Source organism: Lacerta agilis, chromosome 13, assembly GCF_009819535.1.
Source record: "Lacerta agilis isolate rLacAgi1 chromosome 13, rLacAgi1.pri, whole genome shotgun sequence".
Lineage (NCBI taxonomy): Eukaryota > Metazoa > Chordata > Lepidosauria > Squamata > Lacertidae > Lacerta > Lacerta agilis.
Window position 1 is genome coordinate 3,296,227 of NC_046324.1, and position 22,278 is coordinate 3,318,504.

The 22,278-nt window shown below is 46.6% G+C and overlaps 1 protein-coding gene across 3 annotated transcripts in view; it reads right to left on the reverse strand.

Moving 5' to 3' along the window:
* Positions 1-18,354, reverse strand: part of RORA (RAR related orphan receptor A) — a 77,955-nt gene extending 59,601 nt beyond the window's left edge. For 2 of the 3 annotated variants that reach the window (XM_033166732.1, XM_033166731.1), the window contains exon 1: positions 18,232-18,352. In XM_033166732.1, the coding sequence (XP_033022623.1) occupies positions 18,232-18,262 (31 nt within the window). In that variant the 5' untranslated portion in view covers positions 18,263-18,352. Of the gene's footprint in view, positions 1-18,231 lie in introns of all 3 variants that reach the window. The other variant, XM_033166733.1, reaches the window with a different exon arrangement.
* Between the last annotated feature and the right edge of the window lie 3,924 nt (positions 18,355-22,278).

The following is a 22,278-nucleotide window of genomic DNA, read 5'->3' on the forward strand; positions in this document are numbered from 1 at the left end:
CCCATTAGCTGGGTAGTGGTTTTGCTACCTTCCTGGGACACAACAACACATAAACGGGAGCAGGGTTGATCTTAAGCTGCTGGCAGGTCTCATTCGCAAGTTGCAGAGGCTGGTTCTTCAAAGTTCAGGCACTTGTCTATTGATTTAAATATCAGAACAGGAAATCTGTATTTCTCTCTCTCTCTTTCCACACCCACACCATGCATTAGGAAGACTGAGTCAGCAAAAAAAGAAAGAAAAAGAAAGAAAGAAAGAAACACAGATGCCTGAGCTTCCATTCTGCAAAAAAAAAGGCAGCCAGTCTGGGCATTGGTAGTGTAGGAGCCAGACATATTTGGGCTGACTCTCGCATAATATTGGATGGAACGGTAACTAAGAAAGCATGCAAACAGCAGCTTTGGGGGGGAAGGCCTCAGGGTTTTTCGTGCAGGCATTTTAATTTTTTTACAAAACTGCCACATGGACATTCAGCAGCCGTCTGAGATCTCCAGAGAGATTTTTAGTATATATATTTTTTAATCTCCAACCTGTAATTGGGCCAACAAACCAAGTCTAACATGTAGACTTATTCTGGGATAGCCTCCTCACTAGCTGCATCAAGGGCAGACAACTGGGGTTGCTTCTGGCAAGGGGCATTGGGAATCTGTCAAGTCTGAATTGTTTCACCCAAGCAGAAGCTCTGAAAGTCAGACAAATTTTCCCTGCTCTTCATACCACTGGCTGGAGGAGAGAACTTCAAGCCAGGATGCTAAGACGATCTCCCATAATCCATGTGGCCCTGGAAATCAGGTGGCCCCAGATGACATCCCATGCCACAGCTGCCAATATCTACTGGATTCCCTCCATATGATCAACTTGTTAGTGCTGGGTAACTCTCTGGGGCTCCTGGCTGCCTCCCAGCCCCAGCTAACCTAGGGACTCTCCAGCAGTTGTGGCAGAGCTGGCTCTCACAGTCATATTTACTACTACTACTACTACTTCTGCTACTACTACATAATTGATATCGCACCTTTCCTCCAAGGAGCTCAAGGTGGCATACATGGATCTCCTCAATTCATTTTATTCTCAGAACAACCCTGTGAGGTAGGTTAGGCTGAGTGAGAGTGACTGGCCCAAAGTCACCTAGTGAGCTTCACACAAGAGTGGGATTCAAACCCTGGTCTCCCAGCTCTTCGTCTGGCACTCCTGACCAGTGCATCAAACTGCTGTTATTCCCCTATATGCCACCTTTTGCTGTATGCCACACCCAAGGCAGCAACAAAGCTAAGAACCAGTTACAGGTAGGTAGCCGTGTTGGTCTGCCAGTCAAAACAAAACAAAACAAAAAAATCCTTCCAGTAGCACATTAGAGACTAACTAAGTTTGTTCTTGGTATGAGCTTTCGTGTGCATGCACACTTCTTCAGATAAGCTAAGAACGACAGTGGTGACATTATAATCAAGGAGTTAAACCACAGGCCACCAGAAGCACATCAAAGCCACTATAAAAAAAATATAAAAAAACCAAAGCCACTATAAAATATAGCATTAGGATCAGGGCTCTCCTTTATTGGACCAAATCCATTAGAAAAAAATACTGAATTTTAAAAATCCTGTAGCACTGTAGCCACGCACACCTCTGTGGGGAGGGAATTCCACAATCTGAGGGCCACTGCAGAAAAGGCCACACATCTCATTAGTGAATGTATTCCTGGTGGATGTCTATCAATCACTTTATTTCAGCTTTAAGCTCGTATAAAACAATACTAAGACAAATACACACATTAAATTAAAAAATTAATGACAATAAAAGCCTTAATAAAGATACAAAATTAAATATGGGAAATATAAGGAAATTTCACTTTCCAAACAGCGGCCCATTACGTCGCTTATATGTCAGAACGGAAGTTAAACATTTCGCCATTTGAAGAGTTACATACTGATCTGTATCTTGCAATAAGAAGGCAAGATAAAAGTCTGCTGGATGCCCAGGCCATTTATGGATTAATGGTAACAATAAGTTCTTCCGAACAGCACAATATAAAGGACATATACCGTATTTTTCGCTCCATAGGGTGCACCGGACCATAGGGCACACCTCGTTTTTAGAGGAGGAAACAAGAAAAAAAATATTTTTCTGGTTTTCCTCCTCTAAAAGCCCCGTTTTTTTGAGGATCAGCTGAAAGTTTTGCAGCTTTTTTGCAAAGGGAAAAGACCTGTTTTTTCTGAGGATCAGCTAAAAGTTTTGCAGCTTTTTTGCAAAGGGAAAAGCCCTGGGTTTTTTGAGGATCAGCTAAACGTTTTGTAGCTTTTTTGCAAAGGGATTGTTGTTTTTTGTTTTTGTTTTTTTTGAGGATCAGCTAAAAGTTTTGCAGCTTTTTTTGCAAAGCAAAGCTCCTTTTGCAAAGGGGGAAAAGCAAAGAGGAAAAGCCCCATTTTTATGGGGTTCAACTCACATTTCTGCAGCTTCTGAAGGAAAGGGAGCCATTTCTACAGTTTCCAGACAGATAATCTAATCAGCCAGTCACATGTCGCTGGGGAAACAAACAACCTCCCTCTGCAGCACATTCAACAATGGAGGCCTGGGCAAGAGGACAGGGCTAAAAGGGAGCCGGGACTCTTATCTCTCTCCCGATCTCTTGCTGATCAGCTGCTGAGCGGGGTCCTTTCAACACCCCCTTTCCTCTTTGTAAAATAAAAAGCACAATCTGCTTTTGGCCCCGGGGAATTTGGCTCCAGGGACCACCATTCGCTCCATAAGACACACAGATATTTCCCCTTAATTTGTAGGAGGAAAAATGTGCATCTTATGGAGCAAAAAATATGGTTAGCACTATGTGTTGAAGTGTTTGTGCTGACCTTTAAAGCCCTAAATGGCCTCGGTCCAGTATACCTGAAGGAGTGTCTCCACCCCCATCGTTCTGCCTGGACACTGAGGTCCAGTGCTGAGGGCCTTCTGGCAGTTCCCTCACTACGAGAAGCCAAGCTACAGGGAACCAGACAGAGGGCCTTCTCGGTAGTGGCACCCACCCTGTGGAATGCCCTCCCACCAGATGTCAAAGAGAAAAACAACTACCACCCATTTAGAAAACATCTAAAGGCAGCCCTGTTTAGGGAAACTTTTAATGTTTAATATATTATTGCATTTAATATTCTGTTGGAAGCTGCCCAGAGTGGCTGGGCAAACCCAGCCAGGTGGGTGGGGTATAAATAAATTATTATTATTATTATTATTATTATTATTATTATTATTATTATTATTTACACCATCACCAAACTCAAGCAGCAAAGCTAATCCTGGGCTATGCACCTATGTTTGAATGCCTCTTTCTTGAAAAGGGAACTCTGTGCAGATAGAAAAGTACTGAATTAGGAAGAAAGTTCAGTCTACATGTCTCCCTTAGTATGCTACTTTTCTATGTGCATGGAGTGCCCCTGCCCTGGCCTTTAAGTGAAGTATTCAAACAAGCAACAGCCACTTGCAGGTTCAAGTGGTAAAATCAAGGAGAAGCTTGGATGCTTATTTTATTGGATTTGCATACCTCTGAATATTTAAAGAAAAGAGGGATTTCAAGGCAGCTTTCAAGGAAACACATTCCAAATAACAAGCAAAAAAAAAAAATTCTACAGGAACAGCATCAAGAAGCAGGTAAGTAGCCGTGTTGGTCTGCCGTAGTCAAAACAAAATGAAAAATTAAAAAATTCCTTCCAGTAGCACCTTAGAGACCAACTAAGTTTGTTCTTGGTATGAGCTTTCATGTGCATGCACACTTCTTCAGATACACTGAAACGGAAGTCACCAGACCCTTAAATATAGTGAGGGAATGGGGAGGGGTATTACTCAGAAGGGTAGTGGGAATGGGTGATTGGCTGATGGGTGTGGAAAACCTGTTGATGACTGTTAATGACTGCAATTGGTCTTACAGGAAAAAGCAAGGGGTGAGATGGCTAAAAATAGCTTTGTCATGTATAATGAGATAAGAATCCAATGTCTCTATTCAGGCCAGGTCTCTCCATGGTTTTAAGTTTGGTAATACGTTGCAATTCAGCAACTTCTCTTTCCAGTCTATTTCTGAAATTCCTTTGAAGTAAGACAGTGTATCTGAAGAAGTGTGCATGCACACGAAAGCTCATACCAAGAACAAACTTAGTTGGTGCTACTGGAAGGAATTTTTTATTTTTTATTTAGCATCAAGAAGGAGCAAACCAGGTGTAAGAATTAGCACCACCACAAAAACTGCAAAAGAGAAGCTTTAATAGACAGGCATCTGGAACCTAGGGAGGGACACGTCCAAGGACAGAGTCCATGAAGGACATTCCACACAGCTCCACAGTAAAGACCCAGACCAGGGGTCTGCAACCTTTAAGACACAAAGAGCCACTTGGACCCGTTTCCAAAGGAAAAAACAACAACTGGGAGCCGCAAAACCATTGCGACATTTAAAACAAATATAACACTGCATATATTGTTTCTTACCTTAATGCAATAATAATAAATAACGTATAGGAGCCAATGCAAAGTATAATTAGTAAAAACAACAAGAATAAGTTCTTACTTTTTTGCATTGACTCAGGGGCGTACCCAGGATCAAAACTGGGGGGGGGGGGCAAGCCATGGTCGTTCAGGTTGTGACATTTCAGCACGGAAAGGCGAATGAAACCAAAATTTTAGGGAAATTATATATAATCATAGCAGTGCTTTTTTACAGTAGTTATTACAATTATTTGCTTGGTTTTTTAAATTTTTATTCTAGTTACATGTCTTATACCAGGGGTGGCCAACTCCCAAGAAACTGTGATCTACTTTCAGCAGTGATCTACCCCCATTTTGGGGGGTTCAGCTCAAAGTTGTTTGGGGAGGGTGTGGTGGGTGGGAGAGAGGGCTTCCCCCTCTAAGATAGGTTGGCAAGCGAACTAATAAAGAAAGAAAAAGGGGGGTGGGAATGGAAAAGTGGGGTGGAAAAATATAAATTGGGGGTGGGGTGGGGTGGGGAGGATATCTATTAAAAATATGTAGTAGTTTAAAAAATAAAAATAAAGGGGGGAAATCTTTTTCTTCTTTTTCCTTTTTTTGAAAAGAAAAACAAAAGGGGAAGAGAAAAGAAAAAGGGGGGATAGAGGGAGAAAAGGGTAATAAAAATTCAAATAGGGTGGCTGCAGCAGCTGTGGGGGGTGTTTGTTTGTTTTTCGTTTGTTTGTTTGTTTTAAAAATAGGATTTCTCCCCTTGGATTAAAAAAGGAGGGGAGGAAGAAAAAGAGAGGGGGGGGTGGGAGAGCAAGGCAAAAAGCCAAAAAGCAAAAAACAGGTTTGAGGGGGGGGGGAATCGCGCCAGGCACTGCAGCGCGCCGGCCTCGGGGCTCCGGGCCCCCGAGCCACCCTTGGGGCTGTCGTTGAGCATGTACACCGCCCGCAGCGAGCGCTGGCGAAGCACTGGTTGGCGGAGGTTTCTGAAGCAGCCCGGACGTTTTTGGATGAAGTAGAGCTGCCGCCCAGGATGAAGTAGAGCTGCCGCCCCAAAGCAGCTCTACTTCATCCTGTCGGCGACCATCACCACCCTCCCATCACTGCGACGCCTGGCCTGCCTGCTCCGCCCTCCGCGTGGCTGCTTTGAAAAGGATTCCGCCCGACAGGGGCCACTCAGAACAGGGGCCGCTCCAATCGCCGCCACCACCTCCCGCCGCCTTTATTATCCCGACTCTTTTCTCTCTCTCTCTCTCTCTCTCTCTCAATAACTCGCAAAGCCCAGCTCCTTCTTCTCCCCGCCCTAACGCCACCCTCATTGGCACGTTCCCCTCAAACAGGAACAGGCATCCCGGCGGCTCATTGGCCGGATGAAGCGTCGCTCTCCCGTGCCCGCCTCCCGCCTTCATCCTCAGTGGCTACCTCGGCGGTAAGGCCCCGGCTCCGAGCCTATGCGCCAAGGCGGGCGATCTGTCATGCCAATCGGCACGCCGAGGTGGTAAAAGCTCAGCCCTCCCCACACGCTTATTGGTGTGAAGAAGTCGCTTCCTCTCTCTGGGAGTGGTCAAGGTGGACAACAATCTTGGGTCTGTCCTCGGGAACCCCGAGAGGGCTGAGAAAGACCACCCAGCTGTTCAACGTTGATGCGGATTATTCATGGGTTTTTTGGCCCTTTTTTTGCCGATAACCATTTAATTATTATTGAAAGGGCATTGAAAGGGGGCATGCCGGAGCCGCGGGAGACCTGTCAGAGAGCCGCATGCGGCTCCGGAGCCGCAGGTTGCTGACCCCCGACCCAGACCCTAACCTCAGGGAGACCAGTCAGAATAGGATGGAACCTGAAGTCAACCCTTCGCAGGTGGACTTTGGAGAAATTCAGTTTATCCTCCTTGATTATATAATCTAGTCCCAAGTGCAAAAACTTTCAGCCATAAAACAACAGCAACACAGGCATAAAATTTGGGTGCAAAAGTGAGGACTTTCCAAGCAATCTTCACTCCTTGTTTGCTGTGCAGCTCTGGTGCTTACACAGTGTGGGTGAGCTGACTGAAGCTATACTGTATCCCGAAATGACTAAAATAAAAATAGTTGGCAGGATTAATGTCCAGGATGAGGACAGAGGAGAGCTGGAATTCCCACTGACTGCTCCACTGCTAAGCCCCACTAAACAGCATGACTTGCAGTCAAGTCCTAAAATGATTCAGACAGACATTTCTGAATGTAAAAGGAAGATGGACTTTTCATTCAGATTTTCCAAGTACTGGCTTTCATGAAGCTTCTAACACAAACACTCACACTTTTTCCTAAGTAAACCTGGAGAGTCAAATCTGGTAGGGGTGTGTGTGTGTGTGTGTGTGCGCATGTCTGCATGCACAGATGGCTGCTGTCAAAAACTCAGAGAAAGTAATAAAGAGGGGTTTTTTTCCAAACAGAAAATGAGCTTACTGATTTGCAGAGCAGCAAAAGGCAATTGTTGCACACAACAATGTACGGGAACAACTTGCTGCTTTGCTACTGATCTTTGCAAGCTGCCCTAGGAGTCTTTTCAGCCTAAGAGCATGATAAAAAAAATGTTTTAAATAAATAAACATAAAACTTATTTTTGGACAATAAACACCAGGTAACAGACCCCATAAATACATACTAAACATAGGAAAGGTTACAGAAGTTCCCAGTCCAGTGGCAACACAGAACAGAAACAACTCAAGCAGCTGTTTGTTCCCTTCCACACCGCAGCATAAATTCAATTTATAATAGGCTAACTTAAGCTGGACCAGCCTTCCCTGAACTGTCCTGTGGTTTTGGACAACAGCTCTCCTCAGCCTCACCTTAGAACAGGACTGGAGGGCACCAGGTTGCAGAAGGCTGTACTAGAGTGAGACAAGGGAGTCCTGCTCTGCTGAGATGAGATGATTTTGCCTGGCTAGAATGCAGACTGGACCATGTGGTTTGCAGTTGCCTGGAGCTCCAAGATATTCCTGGAGATGGAAAATCAACAATTGGGCCACCTTTGGGAAATCCCTGTTCAGAAGAACATCTAAGCATCTTCCAGCCTGGTGGGAAGACTTATCAGCGGGAAGCCGCCTGCTCAAAACAGAGGTCTGCCTCGCTTGATATGCTCAATACTATAAAATCCCCATATCCTGTGCATTTTCAGTCACAGTGTCTTACCTGCCTTTAGGAAGAAGACCTGCATAGGCACAGGACAGGAAGGGTGATGGTAAATGCAAGGCAGTTCTGACCACTACAGTACTGACAAGCCTTTATGCACCGACCCTATGCAGGTATACGATTCAGCTTTGCTTTGTTTTCATAGCTATGTTCACAGAGACTAAAGCCAAACACTGGCCACAAATCAGAACATGAATCCATGGTTTCACAAAGCATGGCTTCCATTAACCCAGTGTTTTTCAACCTTTTTTGGGCAAAGGCACACTTGTTTCATGAAAAAAATCACGAGGCACACCACCATTAGAAAATGTTAAAAAAATTAACTCTGTGCCTATATTGACTATATATAAAGTAATTCTCTTGAATTTTTCAATTTTTCCCACGGCACACCAGGCAACATCTCGCGGCACACTAGTGTGCCACGGAACAGTGGTTGAAAAACACTGCATTAACCATGATTAAGTGTACATTTGCACCCATAAACCATGGCCAAGAAAACTGCTCCACCTTGCCAGCCTCTCTACTGGCATGGGAATGATCAGGTCTCCGTGTTGCAAACTGGTGCACACCTTCCAGGGGCAGGGCTTAGTTTGGCAATTAAGCCCCGCATGTATGGGCTCTTAAAGGTAAAGGTAAAGGGACCCCTGACCATCAGGTCCAGTCGTGTCCGACTCTGGGGTTGCGGCGCTCATCTTGCTCTATAGGCCAAGGGAGCCGGCGTTTGTCCGCAGACAGCTTCCGGGTCATGTGGCCAGCATGACTAAGCCGCTTCTGGCGAACCAGGGCAGCGCACGGAAACGCCGTGTATGGGCTCTTAGTTAAGGTTAAAGCCACACACCATCCACATGCACTCCAAAGCATTAGAAGAGAAAGTGTGAACTCAAAAGTCTTGGTTTCCATTTCGTAAGGTTCAGACTGAGAACAACAAAAAGACTTTTGAGAATCAAGAATCTTTCATCAACCACAACAGGCTTGAGAGGCGAGAAGAGATTCAAAAAAGCAGCAGAGGAGGTCTCTGAGAAAGCTGCTGAACCATTTGCACAACATATTCCTCAGCTATAAATCTTCAAGCAAAAAGCCACATCCTGAAAGACGATAGTGGGCTGCTCACTTGATCATTTCGAGTTATCAGCTGCAATTGCTAATTGCAATTTGGGAGATAAATACCAAAAAGGTGAATGCTTTAAAGTTATGCTCTGACTGCCAAAGTAGAGCGAAAGGAGGGAGATTGACAAATTTTATCATAATTTTGCTAACCGTTTCTAGAAGTCTCTTGGAGACTTATAACTGGGCACAAAAAAATTATGTGTGTTTCTCTCCAGGCTCTGCCAGGAAAGGAACATTCAGAATCCAATTTTTGCTTTTTGTACCAGAAAGATAATAATATTTTTATATTGTTCTAACAAATTGTTGATACGGAGACTGGGAAAGGTGGGGTTGAATGAGGCTTTGAAGAGTTGTGAGGCAGGGAGGGACTCCTGAAGGAGCCATAACTTTGTGTGACCCAGACAGGTCTTGACAGTGAAGTACCACAAGGATGAAGCTGATCTGAACATCCCACTTCCTTACTCAACTCAGAACTGCATTTATAGTTTGAACAAGGAATTGCAGTATACACAGCTATGTGCCCCAAATCATACCATTTCAAGATCTGTCCTTTCAAGATGTCACCTCTCTGGCCACTGCTTGAGTGCCAAGACCCTGATGCAAATCAAAAGGCAGCCTGCAAGTTACACAAAGGCACTCTCCATTTCCCCTGCTCTCTTGCGTACATCCTGAATTTGTGGACATCCAATGAAGCTGAATGTTGGAAACTGCAGGACAGATAAAAGAAAGGACTTCTTCACAGAGCACACAGTTAAACTAGGACGCGGTGATGACTACCAACTTGGATGGCTTTAAAAGACAGCTAGACAACTTCATGAAGGATAAGGCTATCAATGGCTATTAGCCATGATGACAGTGTTTGGCCTCCACAGTTGGAGGCAGTAATGCTTCTAAATACCAGTTGCTGAAGTGACAAGAGAGGAGAGGGCTCTTGTGCTTGGGTGCTGCCTGTGGGCTTCTCCCAGGCATCTGGTTTGCCATTTTGAGAACAGGATGCTGGACTAGATGGGCATTGGTATGATCCAGCAAGCACTCCTTATGTTCTAAATATTTCTTAATGGAAAATTAGCACACAGTCCATTTGACCCTTATCCTGATCCTACACCCAGGAGCAAGGACGAAACTGTGCCCTGTTAGTTCAGTGTTCCTTGCAGGGCTGTCTCCTGGATTGACTGTTTGATTTGTCCAGTGGGTGGGGTTATCCTCAGTAGCAGAAAAGTATGACGCCTTGGAAGATGCAGGACAGAACGTGCACAACGTCAAAGAACATTCCTTACATCTCCCATTTCACGAGGTAATCCCACCTGCTTCCCAAAAAACCACAAAAACAGCCTGGGTGCTGCCATTACCTAACATGCCTCTGAACTGCAGGTATTTCCAGACAGGTGTGTTCATTAATGTGCCATGAAAAACAACAACATACACACACCCCTCAGCCAAGGGCCTGATCCTGCCACATTACGCACACTCAAAGAGTTTTCATTGACGTCAGTCAAGCCTCTGTGGGTGGAGTGCCTACACCAACGTGTTTTGGGGATACTTCCCCCCTCTCTCAGTGTTGCACAAGTTAAAACAGGCTTAAAATTTTCAAGTCATGAAACTGCAAAGCACAGCAGTAAACTCACACAGCAGAACATGGTCTCTTTTGCTGCGAGTTCTTCACAGGCAACGGACCAGTGTCCACAGACATGGAGATCACTCAAGAGCTGAAACGCCTTGGAGACCACCAAGGGCTGGGTCAGAATGAGGGGTAGATCAGACCACTGGGAAGCCCTCTGGCACAAACCCCTACTGAAATGTGATCTTCCACTTCTTATCAGCCACAGTTTTTCATATTGGTGAATTTGGTAAACTGCGGTTGATATTAACCAATGGTTTGTTTGAAACACAGCCACTTCAAACCATGCATTATGAAGGTGGCTTGCTTCAACACAGTCCAGATTAGCCACGGTTTATAGTTCAGATGTAACACTAAACTGTGGTGAATCCAAAATGGATTTGAAAGCCCACCAGCAGATTCCTTTGTGGTTGCACATAGATAGCTAGAAATGCCAAGACAATACTGGCATAGTCTTGTACAGTTTCACATTTCATTGCAAGGGAACTTGTGGCACAGGAGTTCCCAGGGGTCTGTGCCCCACATCAGGGTGCATTTGCACTGAGTTTTGGTCCAAGGCACAGAATCACGAAGTCAGATTGGGCCTTGATCCCCTGCTCAATGCAGGAAATCCAGAGACAGACAGCGTCTGATACATGACTGTCTAGTCTCTGCCTGAAGATATTGAAGGCTTAAAAATCACTGGCTCTGTCCTGCCAAAAGGTTCTCAGATAGAAAGCAAAGACCCTTATTGCAAGGTGTTGTGATGCTCACCAATTTAAATAGCTTTAAAAGAAAATTGGGCAAATTCATGAGGATAAGGCTAGTACTGGCGACTAGATATGATGCCTGTTTGCTACCTCCAGGACTGGGAAAATGCAGCTCTTAATACCAGTTGCTAGAGAACAACAGTAGGGGAGAGCTACGTCTCTCATGTCCTGTTTGCTAACTCCTTGTGGGCATTTATTGGGGGGTATTGGGTTGCGGGTGGTACTGTGGGTTAAACCACAGAACCTAGGGCTTGCCGATCAAAAGGTTGGCGGTTCAAATCCCCACAACGGGGTGAGCTCCCGTTGCTCAGTCCCTGCTCCTGCCAACCTAGCAGTTCGAAAGCACGCAGTGCAAGTAGATAAATAGGTACTGCTCTGGTGGGAAGGTAAACGGCATTTTCGTGCGCTGCTCCGGTTCGCCAGAAGTGGCTTAGTCATGCTGGCAACAAGCTGTCTGCAGACAAACGCCGGCTCCCTCGGCCAGTAAAGCGAGATGAGCGCCGCAACCCCAGAGTCGTCTGCGACTGGACCTAACGGTCAGGGGTCCCTTTACCTTTTATTGGGTTGTTTTGTTTTTATTATGTATTTTGTGTTTTTATATTGTGATTTTATGTTCTAACTACCCTGAGACCTGCAAGTATAGAGTGGTATACAAATTTAATAAATAAAAATTAAAATAGGAAGCTCTGGACTAGACTACATAGATCTTTAGTTTGACCCAGCTTGGCTCTTCTTACATTTGTAACCTTTGAGAAGCTGAACTCCAGAGGCCTCATGATAAGCATGAGAGCAGTCCACACAGCAAAGGTCCACACTTGAATCTTTGATAGCATGGCTGGGAAAAGAATTCCTCAGTGAGACTCCAGGCCTTCTGGACTAGATGGACCAATGATCTAACAAGGCAGCTTCACAGGGATCTGATGGCAGGTTTTCTTCTCTTCGGGCTCCGGGAGGGTCTACTCAAAAGCCATGAGGACTCTCCAGCACCCTCTCTGGCCATTTCCAGGTTTGAATTGAATTACTTATTTATTTCCTGGTGCCGCACATATACATAGTTGTGCATGAGTAGAACACGAGTAAGTCGGGGAAATGCTTGTATGCTTATGATTGCTGCCAAAGATCTTTGAGGAGGACAAGATGGAAACGAAAAAGATTGCATGCTGTTATCACAGGATGACAGCTGCATTGGCATCCATGCAATTTCGGTACCCAAAACACTAACTGGCCCCCAACCGAAAGTAAAACAACAACAACACAATCCTCTTTGATTAATCCTCTGAAATCAGTACAGATATGTGCTGAATGAAATAAAACTACAAGGAACCTGGATAGCAGAGTAGACTGTTGTTACTTTTGGGCACACCTCCATGACAACATCTTGTGTTGCTGCTCAGTGACACCACCACTCAGTATTTGCATAAGCATTATGTCATAGTGTCTGCAGGTGGCCTTAGATAAGCCACTCTCTGGCCAATCCTCTGCATGAATACTTTGCAGTTAAGGATTATTAGTGCAGCTTGAAGGACTTGGAACCTGCTAAAGGGCTATGCAAACATTTTTATTATTGCTATCATCACCAGGGTCTATTATTAATACAGTCACACCTCAGGTTACGGACGCTTCAAGTTGTGCGTTTTCGGGTTGTGCACCGCGCTGAACCCGGAAGTACCGGAACGCGTTACTTTCGGGTTTCAGCACTTGCGCATGCGCAAAAGCATCAAATCATGCTTTGCGCATGCACAGAAGCTCTGAATCGCGACCTGCACGTGCACAGACGTGTCACTGCGGGTTGAGAACGCTGTGGGTTGCAAATGTGCCTCCCGCACGGATTATGTTCGCAACCCGAGGGTCTACTGTAATAGTATGACTGTATTTGTGCACCGCCCTTCACCTGTAGATCTTGGGGTGGTTATATTATTAACAGCACCCAGTTCCACATAATCCTCACATGATCTCTGACTGATTAATTATAAAACCTTAACAGGTCTTCAGGGGGGTTGACTGACGAGAGCTGGGGGGGAAACTAAGGTAGCTGGTTGCTCAGGAATGTTTCCTCAGAAGTTTTCCCAGAAGTTGGCCGTGGTCACCTCGAGTCTAGCATCTGAGCAGGCCCTGAACCCATCAACGGGCCCTTTTATTACTGCCACTTTCCCCCACATAAGAACATAAAAGAAGAGGTTGCTGGATCAGGCCAATGGCTCATCTGTTCCAGCAACCTGTTCTGATGGTGGCTGACCAGATGCCCCCATGTGAAACCTACAAGCAGGATTTGAGCACAAGAGGAGTCTCTCCTCCTGTGATTTCCTGCAACTGGTATTCAGAAGAATGTCTGCCTCCAAGGGAGGCAGAGCAGCAGAGCCATCCTGGCTACTAGCCATCGATAGATAGCCTTAGTCTCTCTCTGCGAATTTATCTAATCCTCTTTTAAAGCCATCCAAGCTGGTGGCCACACTGCCTCCTGGGAGAGCAAGTTCCACAGTTTAACTATGTGCTGCATGAAGAAGGACTTTCTTCCCTTGTGCACAATGGTCCTGTTCGTGCTTTATGAAGCAAGAAAAAGGTATCTGTCATAAGGCTACCAGCTCATGAACCATCTTTGGTGATGAAGCTTATTTGTTTGAAGGAAGAGAGTTAACGGGTTTCTGCCTCCCTATTTTTATTTTAAGACCACGGAAATTTGTATATTTCACTTTTGTTCTCCTTCATCTTCAGAGAAGTCATAAATAATTACATCTCCTCAAAACTCCAATGATGGCACCAAGAATAAATAAAACATCATAACCACCTAAACGTATTTCTGCATCTCCCTCCGATGTATTTCAGTTTACCATTTTTAAAGTGGCTTTCCCCATTGTTTCTGGTCTGATTCTGTTGTAGCAAACCACAGAGAATCCATTCTTTCCCAGCAGCCAGAGGTCAGTGCAACACAAGAGGTATGGGGTTTTAGGAAGAGCAGGAAAGGTGGGGGGGGGGGAATATCATAATTTTCACAAACCTATTTGCCAGGGAGACATAAGAAGGCAAAAAAGCAAATGTAGCCAAGCTTCACTCCAGCATACATTTCAACTACAGCATTTGAAATGAAATGAAGTGAAATGCCAGATAGTAAAAGTGTCACAAGTCAAAACTGAAGATAACTCAACACTGACATTCACAGTAATTGCAAGAGATCAGTTGTCCCCGATCATGGCATGGCAGACGGAAAGATCTGCACCTAAATGCCCTTAGTGAGCCCAGCCAAAAGCAGTGTTATCAAAGACTACATCCCGCAAAAAGCTTTTGCAGGGACCTTGACAAGTCATGCCACTGGCAGCACCAGCATCTTTCTCCTCGCCCCATCCATAGGCACTCCATTTAAACCCAGTCCTCTCTCACTGTTTCCATTTTATCAAGCAAGCCTGGCCCAATATATTTCCCACGCATTAATACAGGAGCTGGCGGAGGTGAACAAGCCAATTGAAACAAAGGGGATACGTGCACAAGTGATGCCCCAGTGCAGAGGTTTTCAACCTTTTTGAGACCACAGCTCCCTTGACCAACTACATTCTTTCTGCAGCACCCCTGTGGGTCTCAGGAGCCCAGTTATGTCACCCCCTGCGTGCCAAGCATGCAGCCTCTCACCCTTTTTCAAACACCTTCCCTTGTGGAGCATTCCCTCAGCCTCCTCTCTCCTCTCAAGAGTCCTCCAGCTAGCCGCCGCAGCCACCCCTGGTCTCTTGAGACGCCTCACCTCCTGGGAATCAGCACCCCCTGGCCAGCCCCAGAGCCACCATTCACCTGGGGAGCTTGTAGCCAGGGCTGCTGCAACAAACAGCTCTGGAAACCTTTGGGAGGCAGGGATGCAAGAGGGCATCAGAGGGAGGGAAGGAAAGTGTGACAGACGCCAGCATTGACCACGGCATCCCGGCCCAGCATTCAAGGCACTCCGGAGTGCCCCGGCACCCTAGTGCATTTCCCACTCATTTCAATGGACTTGAGCAAGGTTACTTCCCAGCGGATCATGGATCATTGTTCAGACTTATGTGACTCTCTTTCTGTCTCCCTTAATAGCACCCCAAATCTGCAACCTCACTGTGGCAGGGGTGCACGGTGGGATCAGCTTTGCACTCCATGTTGCTTAAATAGCTCAAAGCTCAGAGGTTTCTGCAAGATTCCATTCCTGAGCCACCCTGGCTGTACTGGGATACTAAGGCTGCAGCCCTAAATGCAGCTTCCGAGGAAGTCGTTCCCTAATTCAGTAGGGTCTGAATCCAAGTCCGCCTGCCTGGGACTGGGACATATTTTAGGAAGTGTTTCCAAACAGCTATAAATAAATAAATGAAATAGGTTAGCACAAGAAGCTTCAATGCAATGTATATTAAGTGACTTAATAACAATACCAGAAGATCTTTAAAAAACATTATTGACCTTAATTTATAAATTAGAGTGGTGTAAGAGCTTGTCTAATGACAAATCCTAGGCATGTTGTGTTTAGTGGGGCTTGCTACCAGATGGACTTGCCTAGGAGTAAGTCCTACTGAACTCAATAGGTTTTGCACCCGAGTAGACATGCAGAAGTTTGGGCTGCACTGCTAAAAAGAGATGATCAATTTTTTTGTAATTTCTTGCTGCATTTGCTCTGGGATACAAGCAGGATACACACTGAGATACACTTCTTAAACTTATGCAACAAAATAAGACTTAAAATAACTACTGGGTGCCATATTTATACTGGTTTGCATCTTGATTCCACCCTTTCCAGGAAACCAGATCCAAGGTTCTAATAATGACTGCAGTGCCTCTCCTTTGGCTAATCAAACTTCTCCTACACCCAATGACAAAAAATGTATAGGCCAAATTAGACTTTACTGGAATGTTAACAGTGTTCATTTAGTGCTTTGCTCCATAAAAAAGCAACAAATATACCAATCTGTTTTCAGAAGAATCATCATGAAAAAACACACCACAGACCCATCATTAAGTGCCCTAGTCAGAAAGAGAAATCCAGACTGTGTATTTTTTTCAGAGACACAACATCATGAAAATTGTGTGACTTGATAATAAGGTATATATGTGTGTGTTTCTACAGCATTCACTATCAAGATGGGCACATTATTTCAATTTAGTTATTTTTTAACTATGTGAAATTGCAAAATCACTTTGTCTTACTGCAGAAGAGCTAATTGAAAACATTCCTCAAAAAGTTTTGCATTTCTTTCTCACACAGACAAAAATGCAAGCCTTCCGCTGGTTTTCTTGAAACCAAGGCAACTGAGGACAGACACTGACTGGGATTTTTAAAAACCTCTGATTTTCCATGATCCAATCAAGGAAGGTCAATCCAGTTCTTCCTTTTAGCTCCTCTTTTAAAAATGGATATGATTCTGAAAACTGACTATTTTTGCCTGTGCTGGCTTTTCACAGCAGAATTCCAGAGACTTTGTAGAAGTCCTGCCAAATGGGATAAATCACATTTTAGAGACCAGACATGAGTAACACAGCCTGATCCATGTCCCCTGTGAAACTCCAGCCAATGTTACACTGAACCTGTGCTACAGAGGAGGAGCTGAAAGTAATCTCTTCCCATTTAAGTTTGTGGGGAGAGCATAAATTGCCTTCTTGCCTTTGAATAACAAGAGATCCTGCAGAGCCACAAAGGCTGACCTTTGACAGATGTCTTGGCTGAGCTGAATTCAGAACAATAAAATATAATAAGTGTAAAGACTCTCTCACACTGGAAACAAAATCAACACAGCAATTGACAACAACTGATAAGCTTTATAGCTGGGGAAGGGATACTGTGGAGAACACGGGGGTTAGTGCAGATTATGCCTGACTATTACCAAACAGCACAGAAGATGGCATTTTGGATTAATGGTCTTTTTGACCGGCATGCAAAGGGTTTTGCTCTCAGCTGTCGGTCACAATTCTCCTTAGCCTAACATCTCCTTTCCCCAGCTTAAGGTAGTTATCTTCAAACACTTTCATTCAGACCCAGTTCAGTTTCCTGCTATCATTTTCAAGCGACAAATAGTTCCTTGCAACCCCAAAGCTTACCCACTTTCGGCCACATCCGCTGGTCCACTGAGGCTGTAGTCCTATGCCCTGTCTCCTGGGAATAAGCCCCACTGAAAACAGTGAGATTTATATCCAAGTAAACCTGCACAGGATTGCTACATTGCAAAATAGATCATCTGGCCAGTTCTGGGTCCTATCAGTCATTTTCAAATCCAAACCCAACCTCATTGCAAGGAAGTAAAATATGAGGGAAATGGAAGGTAACCACAAACATGTAGGGCTGAGAGGAGAACTTGTTACTCTGCAGTTGGGCACATGCCTCTGGTGTATCTCTCCATCCATCACCTCACAGAGATAATATGTGCTTCGAAGTTTCCCCTCAATTCAATATTCTGTCTGCTCTGGGCAAGGAGAATGTTTTTGAAAGCATGCATTCCCCTCAATATTTAACAATAGGCAATGATCACATCTAAAAGAACAATCACGTTTTAAAGACTTCAAACTCTGAAGGATAAATAAGTTACAGGTCCTTCTACCTCAAGTGCCCTCTCTTATCGTGCAGGGTCTGGAAAGTTGGGGGGGGGGTCCATGTGGCATGAAAAGTCCAGCACTCTGCAGACTTCAGACCACAACTGGGTTAGTGGCACACAAAAACACAATAAATTAAGCAGACTCACTGCCAAGGGCAGACCGGCCCTCTCCGAGGATAGGGCACCTGCCTGCCCAGAGGTCAGCTCAAGCGGGCGAGAGGCCCCTTCAGACGTTTCCGCCAACAGGCTTGCACCCCGAGCCAAGGGGTGTCATGTGACGATGGGGTCAACTTCGCGAGGTAGATTCCGAGCGGCTACTTTACGTAATGCAAAAGAGCCCTTTCGGATTCGCGGACCCAGAGTTGCCTCTCGCACGCCCCGTCCTGGCACCCCGGATCGCCCCCCTCACGTACCCCCACCCAGCCACCCATAAATGGCAGGCAGAAAAGGCAGTCGCGCCCCCACCCGCAGGCACCGACCCCCGGCAGCTGCGAGAGCCTGGTCGCGCTCGGAAGGCGCCTGGGCTTCCGAGAGCGCCGCTTTCCTCGCGGGTCCCGCGGAGCCGGAGAAAGCAGCGCCGCAGCCCGAGCGGATCAGGCGCCGCCGCCGCGCGGCTCACCTTTCATCGCGGCGATCACCAAGCACAGCATTTGGCGGCGGCGGCGGCGGTTGCGCTCTCGGGGCTCGCCGTGCGCCTCCTGCGCGCTCGCGGGGCAGCGTCCGCCTCGTCAGCAGGCGCCTGCCAGCAGCCCCGACCGGCCCTCTCCGCTTCAGCAGCAGCAGCAGCAGCAGCCTCCGCCTCCTCCGGCGCGCCTCGGCCCAGCTGAGGCGCCATGTGACCGGCCCGGCCCCCCCGCCCGCCCGCCCGCTCGCGCGCCAACGCGCGCCGCCCCGGCTGCCGCTGGAGGTGGGGCAGGGGGACCGGCGGGGCGGCCGCTGCTCCTGCTCGCCCGCCCACCCGCAGCCGCAGCCGGCGCCGCCTCCTCCTCCTGCTGGGGCCCGATCCGAGCCCCCTGTGGGGGAGGGGCGCCGTCCCTGAGCCGCGGCGGAGCCTTCCAGCCGGCTCCCAGGCGGGCCTCCTCGTCGGCACGAAGCGACGCGGACTTCGGGGCCACTTTCTCCCGAGGCAGCGGGCGCCGCGATTGCCGCTGGCCTGGGCAGCAGGGCGCCGCAACCCGGGGATCCGGGCGAGACTTCCTCGGGGAAGAGTTTAAAGTTTGGGGCCGCCTGCGAGGGGGCGTCTGCGCGTTTTCAGCTCCTTGCTATGGAAGGGGTCGGGAGGCGGATTTCTCGCAGTAGCCGTCTTTAATGGTTGTTTTAGACGATTAAAAAAAATTAAAAAATTTTTTCAAGCGTTAGCCTTCGTCTGATTGAGCTGCCCAGAACCCTAGCTGGAAGGCCAGTCAGCGGAGGTTACTTTCGGGGAAGTGGGCTTAGGGTCGTCATCAGCGTTGTGGCTTACTCTAGTGTCACACAGGGTGACAACCCTGAAGTCTCAAAACTATTTAAAACACACACACACACACAAAATCGGGGGGGGGGGGGCGAGAAAGAGCCCTGACATTTCCCTGACATTCAATGCACGTTTGCACTGAATGTGTATGACTCCCACTCCCACAGTCCTGGGCGCTGCCACTGGCCCCAATTCAGCTTCATGACTTCTTCTGCAGGAATAAGGAAGCCAGGTGGGTTGGCCCTTGAAACTTGCTTCAGCACTGGTGACAGTCCTCCATGCTGTATCTCTGTTGCAGCCTAGTCTGTCATATATGATCTACAGTACTTGAGATTCCTGCATTGGGCTCTGGAGAGGGTTGGGCTAGATGACCCTTGAGGTCTCTTGCAACTAGGTGCCTAGTCTAGGGGGTGCAAGGAAGGCCATGTGGAATATAGTACACAGCTCTTTACTCCAGCAGAGGGAGGCAGTTGGGCCATAAGAAGAACAACCAGGGGTCCTCTCGCTACCCCCCCCCCCATTACTCCCTTTCCTTCAGCTTCTTGTATCATCTCCACTGTGGAGAATTTTAGACTCTGGACAGGAACTTGGGCAAAGCTCATGGATGGCACCGTGAAAAGATATCAACAGCACGTGGTCGGCTTAGGCTACTCAGGCCTTGTTTTCAGCATCAAGGATCAGCTCCAAAATGGGTGAGAAGGAACAACACTTGGTGAGAAAAGGTGGGACTTCCCAGCACCTGCTACAACCTTTGGAGGCCACCTGCTTCTTAGCCATCTCCTTTACCCAGTCAGTGCTTTCAGGTGTTTTGAAGCATTGCGCCAACCCACAGGCCCAGCTCATATGTACCAATATCCAGGGGTTTGCCTAGAGGCTGGGCTGGTTGGCTTTCACCAAGGGTGCAGGCCTGGGCTGGGGGGGGGGGGAATTGCACCTCTCCGCTCTGGCTTGCAGTGGCTAGGAACCCGCCTGCCTGCCATGCACTCCCCAGGCTGCTCCTCCACTGCTCTGGGTGGCCAACATCACCTTGCCAAGGGCACAGGGAGCCCAGGTATGTCTCTGTCCACATCAGCCCATCCATACGCACCATTTGCATGTGAGCAATGCAGGCACCTGGACCCCCAGTTGCTTTTGCAAATGGCTTCATGGAAGCCACACCCTTCGACACATACGCGCTGCTTCCTGGTGCCAGATGCAGATACTATGTAGTGGGCCGGAGTCATTATCGCCAGTGTCCTAGAGCCATCCAATCAGCTTTTTAGCTGCTGATTGGAGCCAGTCAGTCCATCAGTCACAGAGGATCGGCCCCTAGGGTCACTCTGCAGATGGCACATGAGGAAAACACCAAGGAGGAGTTGTTCTACATGTGCCAAAGCTAAGCATTCAAGAACACTGAAAATGCAAGGGGAGCTTCCGTTTCAAGAGAATGTTCCTCAAGTTGTTACTTGAAAGGCAACACATGAAGATCTACATTGATAGTTATAATGCATTCCTAATTATTATTGTATAACTGCAAGATTATTGAATAATCTTACAAGGCGTGTGGCTGCGACTACGATGAAGGCACCTTCCACTTCTGATTATGCCGCTATGCTGTTGGAATGGGAATAGGCCAACATGTGGTCTTGCCACACAGAGCTTGGACAGAGTGCAGTGTTGTTGGGTGAGGGGGTGTGCAGAGGGTGCCCGTCTCTTGTCCTCTGCCCTTACAAAACTGAGTATTGTGTCTCTGCTGTGTTGTTACATGTTGTTTGTCTATTATATGTTGAGTGGGAAAGAGTACATGGATGTGTCATTATGTTTGTGGCATGTATATCTAAGAGCGGATAAGCACAGGCCCGTCTGTTTCCCGTGGCTGCATATGAAGGGCCCACAGCACCTGGAACCAGCCCTACTTGTACTTGCAAGCTGTTTAAGAAGAAGGGTGTCTCTGAGAATGGCACTCGTGCAAGCACAGCTCTTGCTTCTGGGAACAGGAAGCAGGGCCTCCATGCTGAAGGGCAAGTCTTCCACAAAGGAACCTTTTGCAGAATCCATTTTTTTCGTATTTGGTTATTGTGTTTAGTTGCATTTTGCTGGCCTTGTGGGAGACGAAAGCAATAATTATTACATTTAAACTGAATGAACTGCAGATGTTCTGGTCTCGGAAACTGTGTTTTACTTTTGGCAAGTGCTTACATAATGGAGAAAGAATGAAAAGCAGGAGGGGAAAAGAAAAGGAGCAAAAAGCTCCCTGTCTGTTTACCTTGTGAGCTGCCTCCCTCAGGAAAATCCACATTTTCCTTCTCTTAAATATGAAGGAGACAACAGAGAGCCAGTGTGGTGTAGTGGTTAAGAGTGGTAGACTCGTAATCTGGGGAACCGGGTTCATGTCTCCGCTCCTCCACATGCAGCTGCTGGGTGACCTTGGGCTAGTCACACTTCTTTGAAGTCTCTCAGCCCCACTCACCTCACAGAGTGTTTGTTGTGGAGAGGAAGGGAAAGGAGAATGTTAGCCGCTTTGAGACTCCTTCGGGTAGTGAAAAGCGGGATATCAAATCCAAACTCTTCTTCTTCTTCTTCTTCCGAGCAAAGGGTTAAAGGCATTTCTTGTGGTGACAGATGTGCACAGGAGTTTACCAGTTCTGCGATGGGGAGTGCCATCTCTTAGATGGATTATAGATATCTATATATTTTGGAAAGTTGTTTGACTGTCTTTCTGCTTGTTATTGATACATTTGGACACCTCTTAAGGTATCGCTACCAAATCTGTCATGATGGTTCCTGACAGTGAGGAGGAGATTATGATATGCAAATGTTATGCAATTCAAATAAGTCAAAATCAGTGCCATTTGGATAGGTTTGGTATGCCATCTTGATTCAAAGTGTCATCCAACTGTAGCTAAACAAAGATGAAAACTTGCTTCTTGATCTCAGGAGCCACTATGCCAAATTTGATGACAACATCTTAAGAAGTTTCCAATCAGTGTTGTTTTGACTGGTTTGGTCTGCTAGCTTGATTCAATGGCATTCAATGGTATCCAAACATTGAGCAAAACCTGCTCCTCGTTCTCATGAACCATCATGCCAGTTTGGCTCTGTTATATTAAGAGGTGTTCCAGTGCATAGAGACAGACAAATCACTTTCAAAAATACAGTATATAGCAAAATAATATTAAAATGAGTTTAAGATATTACTGTTCTTTGCATTATTTATTGTAAGGAAAGAAAAAA